Genomic DNA, 12,836 nt, shown 5'->3' on the forward strand with positions numbered 1-12,836 from the left:
GTAACTCGTTCTGCGCTCTTTCTCTTTCTCTCTCTCTCTCTCTTTCTCTCTCTCTCTTCTACTCCGAATCTTTTCCTGTTCTCATCATGACGTTTATCTCGCAGTTGTACGGTATAAGACAAGATAAACAAAACACTTGTATGTTAGCGTGTAAAACACGAAGCCCGCGGGAAAAATCAAGACAACATTTCGCTCTTCTCTCTTTCTCTACTTTTACAAAGTACGCGAACGTGTGCTAAATAAAGTCGTTCTTGGCGTTGGTCGCGTTTTTAATCGTTGGTGGGTGTCGTGTTGAAAAAAGTAAAACAATTCTCGGTATTGCACGTCGGCGTGAGAGACTCGTGAAATTGTCGTCGTGGCGAGGTTGCTGCGGATATTGGATTTCGTTCCCGGTCTCGGGTCGTCGGAGTTCCGCAAAGATTGCGTTACCTGAGCGCTACACGTTTTTCCAACTCTTCATGAGTCATGTCAATCCGAAACCGATCGAAAATAGGATTATCGACTACGGGAGGGGGGAAAAGAGGCTGTACCAAAGATTCTCTATTCACCGAGAAACGAAGAATTCACCTCGATAGAAGCCATTTTTTATCATCCGAAAGCCCCCGGGCGCTCAAGTTCTATACAAACGCGGTAGCGACGCGAGTTTGAAGATCGCGTTTAAAAGAGACTCGCGTTGTGTATTTGTTGAACAAAAATCTGTGTCTCCGGACAGGAATAATGTAGGGGGATTTGTGGAACGAAGTTGCAGCAGGCGAGTCCATTCGGAGTGGCAGTATATGGGGCACTTGTGTAGATCGAGTCAAGTGGAGGAGAATTTTCCACTCGACACTCTTATTTCTCTGCACGGCTCACTTGAAATTCTCAGTCTATACATTTATACGGACACGTAATAATATATATGTTTATTATACGCGGGTATTGTGAGATAGGCGATGGAAAAAATTGCCGCTGATAATACCAGTGAGTAAAAAAGGAGGGCAAGGAAGAAAAAAAACGCAGGTTTGAAAAAGAGTAAAAATTGGAGAGGAGAGACGATGATGAAGCGCCAACGACCGTTCTTGCTGTGTTTATCATTATTATCATTTCGAATGATATATTCTCAAAGCGGCTACGAGTGATAACGCCACGGATAAATGTATATCTCCGTGTGTACCTTACGAACTCGAAAATTAAAGTACTCTCGGAAAATCATACGTGATTGTACCTCAACCGGCAGGGATAAGAGAGTACACATGGTGTGTGTACTGAAAAATCCACACGCGTGAGGGCTACTCAGCCCTTGCTTCGTTTATTCACCTACGATTTTCCTTCCCCAAAGCTTGACTTATTTTCTTCGCTTCTTACTCATCAGCGTCGATTAGGCACACACGGTCGAGTACGCGCGGTGAAAAAAATTCGATCGTGAACCTGCCGATCTCTTTTACATCGTATTCACATTATTTCGTTAGAAAAGCATCTTTGAAAATGAATTATTGTGAGAATGGCGGATGACGGATATAAAAATGAATTTGACGAAGCTTTTTTTCGGTAAGTTTTCGAGATTTTTTCACGGAACGACGTACGAGTCGTAATCTTTTATTTGAAACGAACGGAGGGAATTTGCAGGATTGTTGTTCAAGAAAAAAGCTTCGAAACGATCGCAAGCGTGTATGAGGGACGAAAAGAACTGGCGCGCGAGTCCCAGTCGCTTGCCTCCAGTAAATATTAATTTTCGATGGTTTTTCAAAATTTTAAAACGTATCGTCGAAAATGTATCTCAAACCGAAAATTATTGATCGATGGGTCATAATCTGTAGAAGTTTCTTAGGGTTGCACAAATAGGTCGGAACATGAGTGATTAGTTTCAGCGTTTTATGCGAATACCATGGAAGAATATGCGTTCGAATTTCGTAGGTATAAATAAATGACGTATGGAGGATTTGTTACACGAAGTTATATCGAATTCCAAAGTGCCGGATATGTAAGTAAGAGTTTTCTAAACACAGGAGAGAGAGAGAGAGAGAAGGAGAGAGATATTTCTGATACATACCAGGTCTGTTTTATACGTGCGAATGAATGGAGAGCGTGGAGAGAAGAAGCACGCGAAGTATATATTGTCGAGAGGCGAAATTACCGCACTGTAAAAATATTTAAAATTCGCGAAACAAGCGCGGGTGGGGATCCGAATGCGAGAGAGAGAAGAGCCACGCGGGGGCCTCGTTTTCGAAATGGCCAAGGCCTCAATCGCGACCGTAAGACACTTTTCAGTGTGCCTCCTTCTTAGCTTCTCCCTCGCTCTTTAGCTCGCACTGAAATCCAAAAAATTTCATCTCTTTCTTGCACATGACGTCTTTTAGTTCTTGCCTAGCAACCACCAGATGGCGAAATGACTGATATTTATTTTTGTACAAACAAACGCTTTAATGATGAAGCAACGCTGAGTACGGTGCGCGGCGGCCTCGCTTAACTTTACTATGCGACAAGCAATGGAATATTTTTTCTACCAATTTTCAATTCCGTCCGGCCTGGCAGCACATTTTTTCTCTCTCTCTCTCTCTCTCTCTCTCTCTCTCTCTCTCTCTCTCCGTTATCGATCCTCAGTCAAAAAACTCGTATCAATCATTAGCTCGAAACGAATGAAGCACAACGAACCCCAAAAAAAAAAAATAACAAAAGATAAATAATAATTTCACAAAACGTACCCGATGCGATATTATTGAAAAATCAAATAATTTTAATTGCAACTCCATCGCTAAAAGCTCTTTATTATTTATTTTCCCAGTCAGCCCTTCGCAAACCGTTTGCATCACGGATAAAAATACGTACGCTCGCTTTTTAAAAACATGCTAAAATTCTCACTGAAATATTTTCCCGCATAAACGAGAGATCGGATCCATTTAATTTGTAACAATTTATTTTTCATTTGTCGGAGGATTCACCGCCGAAGCTTGTATAATTGTATACATTTCTTCATACGTATTCATGAGAACCCTCGCGGAGGGGGGGTATGTTATATGTATATTTTACGTGTTATATACAATTCTCGAATATCCGTCAGTTTTACCTTCCAGCTTGGCATACTCTACAGATAAACATGTATACACATCTATACACGTGAATAAATACGCATATGTGTATAGGTTTGGCATCCACATGAGGAGCAGAGACGCGGATAAGCAGCGGTGGCTATGCCATCTGAATAAATACAAGCAAATCAAATTCTCTTCGCGCTCTCTGGCATATCCATTACGATTATGAAGGATGTACACGCTCCTGTCGTCTCTCTTTTTCCTTCTTCTCTTCTCCTCCTCCTCCGGAACGTCGCTCGTCGCTCTTTCCACACACGGCCCTTTCCCATTTTAACACACGTGTAACCATTGTATACGGACGATCTGCGATACAGCGAAACAGTCACGCGAAATAAAAGGAGATGAGAACGTAAAGGATGAGCGGCAATGGAAGAAAAGAGTAAAACCTCGCCGAGAATTAACTCGGGAATATTTTCATAATATCTGCACGTGACACTTGACTAAATCCGCAAAATATGTTACATTCGCGTATCCTAGAAATTAACCGTTTTTCTCGCATCACTCAACCTCGCCCTACGCGAAAAATAGGAATAAAGCTCTACAAAAATTCTGTAATCGATACCGTACGACGGTCAAGTGAACTGTGGAAGTGCACCTCGCTTTTTACGTTGAATTACGTTCAGTGAGTTATTCGGTGGGAAAGTTACTCGACTGCATTTTTCATTATTTTGAAGGAATTATCGAAGAACGATGCCAGTAACTGGAACAGGAAAGTCCCTTTTATTGAGCAGTCTTAACGCCTGGATTAGCTGTCAATTGTCATCGAATTCCTACGATTCTGATTCGCTCGCTGGGACACTCAGTCATGAATTTCGTAAAATGGCAGGCTTTTTTGAAAACTGGAGCAAGTGATCGATAATAAAAAATCTTCGACGAGTCATCGCGTGCTCAAATCATCGAGTCGTATGATAATTGAGAACTTGTGAAAATAAAAAAATTGAATTAAAACGTTTGAATGTTTTTACTGTGAAATAAACTTTTGTAACGAGATGAAATGGAAAAACGGAGTGAAATTTCAAGAGTGCAAAAGCAGGTGTCCTGGCGGACCGTCAGCCCGGCTGTGGTCCTCCTGGGCAAAATGGTTTATTCTCGAATAGCTGTGAGTCTCTACAGAAGGTAGAGACGACGAAGAAGACGACGATGGCGAGGAAACTGGCGACCAAATTGAATTTGGGTTCTGGCCTCTGTTTAGATTCCTCGCTGGTTGTTTAGTTTAGAGGAACAAAGAAAACATCTACGTGTTTATTCTAGCCGACGCTTCGCGTCCCATCTACTCTCTTCGTCCCTCTCTCTCTCTCTTTATTTTCTTCTGTCCTTTATCTTCGTATCTTTCACTCATTTCCCTTGCTGTATACCTACTTTTACTCCATTCTCGTTTTGCCCTCATCTCAAGGCCTTTTCTTCGGTTATCCGCCGCCCTCCTGCCCCTCCGTAGCTCTTTCATTCTCTGTTTTTTTTGTTTTTTGCCTTATCAAGGCTTTCTCTTATCATTTATTCGACTTCGGAATCACGAGCGTTCGAGAATGCGAGATTTCAAAGGCCGTTTAAGTATTTCACTTCGACAAGATCGAATAGCCGGAAATGGATCACCTACGTTTGAGTAAAATTCTCATCTCCTCTCAATTATCATGAGCTCGCTGCGCGATCCGATCTTTTTTCAGTAACTGTAATAATATTTAGGAATCGTGGCCTTCTAGGCTCCGCTTGAGTCAAAGTCGATTAATCATTTTTTAAAATTACTGTCGCACGACGATCAATTTGAGATTTGAAAAGATGTTTTATTGAAAGATTTTTTCAATGGCGGTGCGAACGAGTATTGGCACAACGCTTATTGGACGCATTCGGACAATCGAGCATCCTTTTTCGACGCTCCCCAAAAACGATTTTCTACCGATCTCTTAGAAAAAATGTTTCACCCTCACTTATTGAGTGTGATTTTTTCACTCTTCTCGCTTTCTTCACTCTTCTCTCTCTCTCTCTCTTTCTTTGTTTCTAGAATGTCCATTCGTTATATTTCTAAAACGCTTGCTGCGGAGTGGAGCTTAGAATTTGTTGAAATGTAGTGGAACGAAAGGCGACAGTGGCCAGTTTCCCCGGGTCTGAGCTCCTTCCGAAGAATGAAGAGTATAGAATCGTGTGCGCACGTATATAGATATCCACGCGAATATGTGCGTATATACGTGTGCCTATGTTCGAGAGCAAAGGAAGAGTTTGTCCGTGGGACGCAATTTCCAAAATAAACGGGACGAACGCCCGAGACTCCGCAAATAATCATCTCCTCGCATGCTTTTAATTAAGTTCTCACTGTCTGGGGAAAACCAGGATTTTCGTTCGTTCTTACTCTATACCTTTACGACGATAGTTACGATCGCAACTACACAAAAACGAAGCCCTCCACGATTTCCGGTTCCTTTACTTCTGATCCTGGAAAAAAATCGAGGGGAACGATGCGTATGTAAGTAAATTCCCATCATTTTTTCTGTCCAAGTTTTTTTAGAATCTTTTTCGGTGGTCGTCGTGCCCCGTTTTGCCTTGGGTGTTTGTCAGCGTCGCGACGTAGCGCGGGGAACGTAAAATGTTCGGCCAGACGCATGGGAAAGAGTGACAAGCGTTGAGGAAGTGCTTTATAATTATTGTTCCGAGAAAAAAAACAGTGATAATCCGTCGAGTATACAATAAGCTTGCCTGAATAGAACAAGCCTACGCCCAATCGTATTTTTTTAGACTCAAGCGAACAAAAGCACGCGGGAGAGTGGAGGAAGGAAGAGACGAAAAGCCGCCACGGATGATTTCAACGTTCCACAATAAAAACTCACGGATTTTGAATTACTCGGCGTACATATTCTTGGGCGATCGTAAACAACGCATGAAACACTTTTTAATAACAAATCGTTGCTTCCAAATTGAGTAGAAATTCAGAAATGCAAAATTAAGGAGATGTAAGAAGACTGCGAAATATATTTAGAAGAAAAAAGATTGTAATTGCAAAAGTGTTTCATTTGATCTTCATTTTTTCTTCATTTACAAACTTCGATTTTAACAATCCACCGAGGATCTTTCAATTTTTATGCCCCCCCCTATAATTTTATTTGTTGTAAAATAATCTTTGTGTTCATTCTCGAGTTCGTTGCGCTGCGTTGAAAAATGCCTCGGCGTATATCTGTATATTGACGTATTATCTGTACAACAGTGTGGGTTTGTGCCATGTAGTTGTTTCAGGTGTTCTTTTCCCCCTGCCACTCGTACCCGAGCCGATTCACACATTGAAAGAGAAAAATATAAAAAGGTAGCATATGACTCGCGGAGTTTAACGACGATACTGAGGCACAGACGTGTGTGCGTGTGTGAAATAGAGGGGCAAATGGAAGAGAAGGGAATAAAGAAGAATGGGAGGATTTCACGCGTTTCTGAGACTAACGCCGCACACTGATAATGTTTATTCGCCATGACACGAATGTTTGGTTCCACGAGTTGTTTCAGGTGCTGTGAGAGAGCACTGGAGAAAAGATTATGTTTTCGTCAAGCGATATCTCCTTAAATAGTATTTTTAATGACGCCTCGACGATACGTCAGAAATCGAGTTTTTTTTCCTCCTACGAGGCGAGCCAACGAAAGTCTAAAATCACGTTCGAATCGAGTCTTCGATGAATTTAAAAAAAAATCCGAAAAATCAAACTATTTCAAACGAAACTATTGAATCTGATCCCCAATAAAATCGTATGAACGAAACCTTTGAAAAATCGATCTTGAACGTTTCTTTCGATTCTGAGTTATTTTAAGCCTTCGCCTCAAAGTGCTGAAGACACTGAGCTAAAATAACTAAATTACCAGCAAAATTACAGCGACTGTACTGATTTTTTCATGTTCCAATAAAATCGATTTTTTCCAACCACTTTCCTCTTACTCTCTCGCTTTCGTTTTTTTTCTCATCTCTCCTCTCGCACCGAGCAATTCGAGCTTAATATTTAATCGAGTTCGATGTATAATCAACATTCGATTGAATATCAGGAACTTACAGGCGAAGTATAGTTATCGGAGATTTCATAGTGTTACAAACAATCATGGTGAGTCTTCAATAAATGAATATGCACATGTATTTGCACAGAGCCCGGAGCAGGGGCTTGGGAAAAGGCGATTCTAACTGGTAGCCTGGATATCTGTATCACGCGAGAGTGGAGGTGAAATCATCATTGTATCGCTAAACACTGAAATCGTCTACCATCACGAGATTTCCAAACGGGTGTATCGCACACTCAACGGCACGAAGTTGGAGCGTGAATAATGGAACGTAATCGACCTACACACAGCACTCTCACCAACGGCGTCTTGTTCTTCGTGTGTACAGAATAGTATTATACTTTTGTAGCCATGTGTACTCGCGTATATGGGCGTGTGTTAATGTGTAAGTGAATAGCCCCTAAGTTCTGTAAGGAAAGGGAAATCGAAGCCGGAAGATCGTGTGTAATGCAAGGAGACCAGCATTGGCAAGACGGAGCTCCAGAATTTCTCGATTCGATTTAAGTACACGGTCATGAGGTTTCGAAGCTTTAATTATTCAGACTGAACTCGCAAAGTCCCTTTTCTATCAGTGAAAATTACTGTTTCCTAGGCGAGGCTTGTTACCTGCGATTTCTGCTTGAATTTCCCGATCCCATCGCTCGTGCATTTTGGTCTTTATGCGAATGGTGACTTCTATTTTATAGTGTTTCTTTAAATTTCGTTTGAATTTTTTTTTCGAATATCAATGTGAGATTTTTCAATAATTATTAACCAAAAAATATTTGTTGATTGATCCATGAGACCGAATAGTCGGTCGGGAAATGGGGCAGGATGTTTTGTTTTTTTTCTTTCAAGGAGGCGTTAATTGGTGTTTGCACAGTTGTTTTAGTTTCGTAAAATTCGTACTTCAAAGCGAGTGCGCGGATGTGCCCGTTTGATCGGTTATTGTGACGCTGTCGGGAGCGAAATTTCGGGTATGTTTTCGTTGATTATTCAGACTGATGCCAATCATCTGTACAAAAACGGAATAACGATCAACACATAAATATGGGACGAGCGATAGAGCCTGGCACACAAATGTACGCACGTCGATAATTAGCAAAGCATTGAGTCACGCCACCTTCTGTATTCCTAAAATGTACGTAACAAAATTATTTCAACAGTCGTGTGTATCGTTTTAATTTGAAATAGCTCGTGATCGATGGCGTCAAAGTTTTATTCCTTCGGTGGTGTAAGACGCGCAACGACATGTTACCACAGCTGGGATCTGCTGAACTCAAAAATCTTTTCAAAACTTTCCTGCTTCATTTATTTCCAGTTTTTATTCACCTTCAAACAACAATTATAGGACTGGCTCACTGATGCAAAAGTTCGTATTGCGTGAAACAAAAATTAGGAAAGCAACGAAGGCTGGAAGATTGATTATTATCAATTGGCGTACGAAACCATTCGTTTACCGTCTTTTTAATGACTGAAAAATGAACGAACAGCTTTTTAATCGGAGAAAAAGAGTCGAATGTGTCTCTTGAGCTCACGAACGAATATCGTTGATTATCAATTTCTATCAGTATTTAATGTCGATCGATGAAACACTGCAAAGTTTCGCATTATTTTATTTGATTAATGGAACAGAGGGAGCGAATGTGACACGTGGGATGATCCTATAACTTTTATGTCTCAGGAGTCAACTGCTCGATTTTGTATATATCCAGAGTACAGATTGTTGGCTCTGATTATGGAACATTGAAAAAAATCGTTGGAATTCTTTCAATTACGAAGCCTGATGGCGAGGGATAAATGACTTTGGCGTCGAGAGCGAAGAAGAGAGAGAGGCAGGGTGAGGAAGGGATTAGAAGAGTTTCTCGTAACTTTTTGCCGTTCACGAATGTGCCAGGAGGAATGAGATCCCGCGGAGAGGGCATCGATATTCATAGCGAAGTGTGTTATGCGCGGAGGCGAGAGTGTTTTTTTACCCTCTCTCGTCATATATATATACGAAAGACTTTGGATATTTGAGAGAGAAGGAGATTTCGAAACGAGCAGCCAGAGTTTTCAGGGGTTGAGTAGAACGAAGGGGCTGAGGATGCTTCAAGGGGATGGAGAAAGTGGTTGGGTGATCAAGGAAAGAGAGAGAGAGAGAGAGAGAGAGAAAGGGGAAAGTCGCGCGGATGGACGGTAAAACCATCGTAAGAGAGCTCCTCGGTCGGTTGATTGGAAAGGACATAGACTATCTGCAATTTGCGATTTTGAGGGTGTCGTGAGGGGTGGTGTGGAAGAGGCGCCAAAAGGGCTCGCGAAAAGGTGAGAATTCGCTTGTCTTTTATCCCGAGACTTCATTTTCGTTTCTTCTCTTCTCTATATACAATTCTCTGCTGTTCCTCCTCCTCGCTTATATTACACCCCTTGATGAAGGATCTTCTTTGCATTTTCAAGGGAGAACTCGAACCGTCGATACTTTCGCTCAATTTCGGGCATTCGGCAAAGAGACGCAAGATTTAATCTCTCACGAGAGTACTTTTTAGGCTAAACTTTGCGGCCTTTTTTCTCGATTGAGAGTCGCTGTAAGGAAAATTGTTAAAAACCGAAATTCGGGTTTCACGGCGTGATTGATGACGCTGCGAGATTAATTGATCTTGAAATTCAACCGAGAATTATTTTTTCTCAGCAATTAAAAGTTCTTCGAGGAGATATTCCAAAGTGCGCCGTTTGATTTATTTTGGTGACTACAATTATTCAGAATTTGAAATGATTTTTCACGAAACTGGGACACGTTCGCTGGAAAAATGTGGGTGACTAATGATGCGTTAATTTTTAGGGGTTTTCTCAAGCAAAATTCAAGTTTCTCGTTCCCCCGATTTTCTCTTTCTCTTTTCCCGCGCGCATCAGCATACGTATACAGCTAAAGGAGCGAGTCTGACTTTCGTTTCTCACGTCTCTCGAGGTTTTCTCTCCATGAAACGAGGGTTATATAACCTTTGCGACAGAAGCCTCGGCAGTCACCCTCCGCGGGAGCGAAAAGCGTCGTCGTGCGCGGGAGGAGGAGCGAGAACGGGAGAGATTGGAGTCGAGACACGCGGTGGATCTCCTTAAATTATAAACAGTGTCGGGCCAACGTCGCCGCGGGACTTTGATCGTGTGTTCGCTTCTCGTAACTCTGTTCCAAGACGTGTACTACACACATACACCGATGTACAACGCGGTCCAAGAAACCGAGGAACAACGACGTTGACGATAGCTAGAGAAACTTGGCCTGTACTCTGTGTATGTACACCGGAGGCTCGGGGGCAAGTTTTCACTTCAAGATTGAGAGAATCAGAAGGAAAGAGACAGAGGATGAGGAAGAAAGTGCACTGACAGAGTTGGAAAAACACACTAGAATTTAAGAATTTGAGGTTTCTACCCCGAGCCTCGTCTTTCTTCCTCCATTCATTTTCCCACCCTCTCAATTCCTTTTTATCTCAACGACAGTGATTAAGACAAATATTAAGCGATTGAAGGATCCACGAAAAGTTTCGACAATGAGGAAATGAGGAGGCAGGCACGATTCACCACCAATTGCGACACCGAAAATCGAGCCATTGATTATGAATGTATATTTTGTCCAATCGTTATGTAATTTAATATACTATTTTTCGAGGCATTGTACTCTCATGATATATATTTAAAAAAAAATCAAATGGTATTGAAACTCGTAATAAATTACGAGAAAATGAAGGTTTACCAGACTCGATAGTCGACAAGAATTGATTTACAATAGTCTTTGTGACGTCAGCCAAGTATCGTAGACGTAATTCAAGTGTCAGAATAATTCATATCTCACTAGCCTAATTCATTTGGTTTCAAGATTTTTATATCAATCCAGTAGCCTATTTAGACGGTATCAATGTTTCCAAGAGCTCCGGAGAGCCGTGTTCCAAATAATTGAAGTGCATTCGAAAAGGGTGGTGCGTCCATTTCGGTGGATAAAAAACCCAAGGTCTCGGGAGCTTTAATTCAACATGGAGTTTTTCAGGTCATAACGTCGCTGAAAATCCAAAATTCACTCTTTTATACTTCTCAATGAAAACGTGTGGATACGATACATTGAAGGATCCATTGTTCTATCCAGTCCTCCAAATGTATGCCTCACTAAATCTCCTTTCACTGCTTTATATCCTCACTATTTTGCACGTATACGAGATCTTTGTGACTCCTGACACACGTCAGACAATACTGTGTATTTCGCGTATTGCTTCGCACGCTGTTTCAAATGCAAACTAAACTTTATGTATAAATATACGAAGGGCGGTGTAGGTGTGCACGCGTTCTTAACAAAAGAGCTTCACCCGGTTCTTATTTTCTCACTGCATTCGTCGCCATACGGGAGACTTCAGGCTGAATCCTTCTCCCTTAAAAATCAATCTTTGATCCGTGATTCGATCGATCAGCTAAAGTTTTTTTTTTCATTTGAACACTTCGTTTCCGGACGTTACTTAATAGTCGTCAGGGCATGGATATTTGTTTTTGAGCGACAGGGAATATTCCACGTTGATTCAACGATCGCTGCGTCGTTTTTCGAGCTTTCCTAATTTCTCTTTCATTCTTTTTTGGTGTACCGAATCATGATTACGGATCGGGTTGTTTTACGTCGGAAATATTCTACTTTGAATTGCCACGAGTTTTGCTAAGAGATTGTTCCGATACGGAAGGGCCCATGCATGAATTTAGATGTGCCAGAGCGTGCGGTGGCAAAGTAGTGTACGCATGGTTGCCCTGCTGCGGTGCGGGTAACCTGTGCGCCCGTATAATATACACCTTTTTTTCTATACCTCGGACCGCAGCGAGAGGGTGTTCGAGCCGTCGAAAAGAACGCTTTAAGGGTCATAAAACATTTGTTTCCCTTGCCGCCACTTTTCCTCGACGATTTATGTACACTTCGTCTATAGATATACGGATATTTATGTAATACGTATGTGGAGTCGTATGAAGTCGCCCTTTGAGGCAGGAGACGCGAAGCGTATGGAGCAGCACGAGAAGTTGGTACGCCCACCGGGAGATTTTGGATTGAATTTAAAATCGGAGGGCTCGATTTTATGGTGTATCGGGGGCGCTGGAAATCGGAGTAAAATCGAAAGAGAATGTATGGGAAAAGCTCCACTTTATTCGGTACTTTTTATTCGGTCAGGATCGACAGAGGCGAATCGACGAAAGCGAAAAATGTTGGAGCTCGGTTATCGGCGAGTCATTTTTTCCGCGCGTTTGTTTATTCATTTTTTATCGGTCCTCATACGTTTCTACGCCATTTTCACTTCATTGACATTGGATCAATGAACTTTTTTCTCTAATGCTATTTCCGACGCGTTTGTTCAGCTTGTCGCGATGGGAGAATCGATCGCGCGATAATGTACGTGGCTCCGTGATCGATGCTTCGCTACCCGGAAAAATTGCTGGTGGTCGATGACTTTCGCGAAGGTCGTTTGAGAAAACCTGAGACCAAGGAATGACCCTCCGTCGTCAAAAATCGATTTTCCTCGTTTACTATTTTCTTAAATGCAATAAAACAATACGAACCTGATCGTTGTCCTGCTGGTCTTGGCTGTAGGGGGTGGTCACATCACCGTTCGGGGTGGTCGAGGCGGATGGTCGTTGAGACGTTGACAAGTTGATCGCGCCGTCACCGTCCGTGTCATGATCCATTATGCCATCGTCCTGGAAATCACGCCATCATTTTTCTCTCTCTCTCTCTCTCTCTCACTCCTCTCGTTTCCTCTCTTATATACTTTTTTTTCA

The 12,836-nt window shown here is 42.0% G+C and overlaps 1 protein-coding gene across 10 annotated transcripts in view; it reads right to left on the reverse strand.

The window, feature by feature from the left end:
* The window catches only part of FoxP (forkhead box P), a 210,710-nt gene that overhangs the window by 80,542 nt on the left and 117,332 nt on the right, over positions 1-12,836 (reverse strand). For 9 of the 10 annotated variants that reach the window (XM_043427806.1, XM_043427808.1, XM_043427805.1 and 6 more), the window contains one exon: positions 12,618-12,755. The exons of the other annotated variant lie outside the window; for it this stretch is intronic. In XM_043427806.1, coding sequence (XP_043283741.1) covers positions 12,618-12,755 — 138 coding nt within the window. The remainder of the gene's footprint in view (positions 1-12,617; positions 12,756-12,836) is intronic. 10 annotated transcript variants of the gene reach the window in all.

The sequence above is a fragment of the Venturia canescens genome, chromosome 9 (genome assembly GCF_019457755.1).
Source record: "Venturia canescens isolate UGA chromosome 9, ASM1945775v1, whole genome shotgun sequence".
In the NCBI taxonomy this organism is placed as follows: domain Eukaryota; kingdom Metazoa; phylum Arthropoda; class Insecta; order Hymenoptera; family Ichneumonidae; genus Venturia; species Venturia canescens.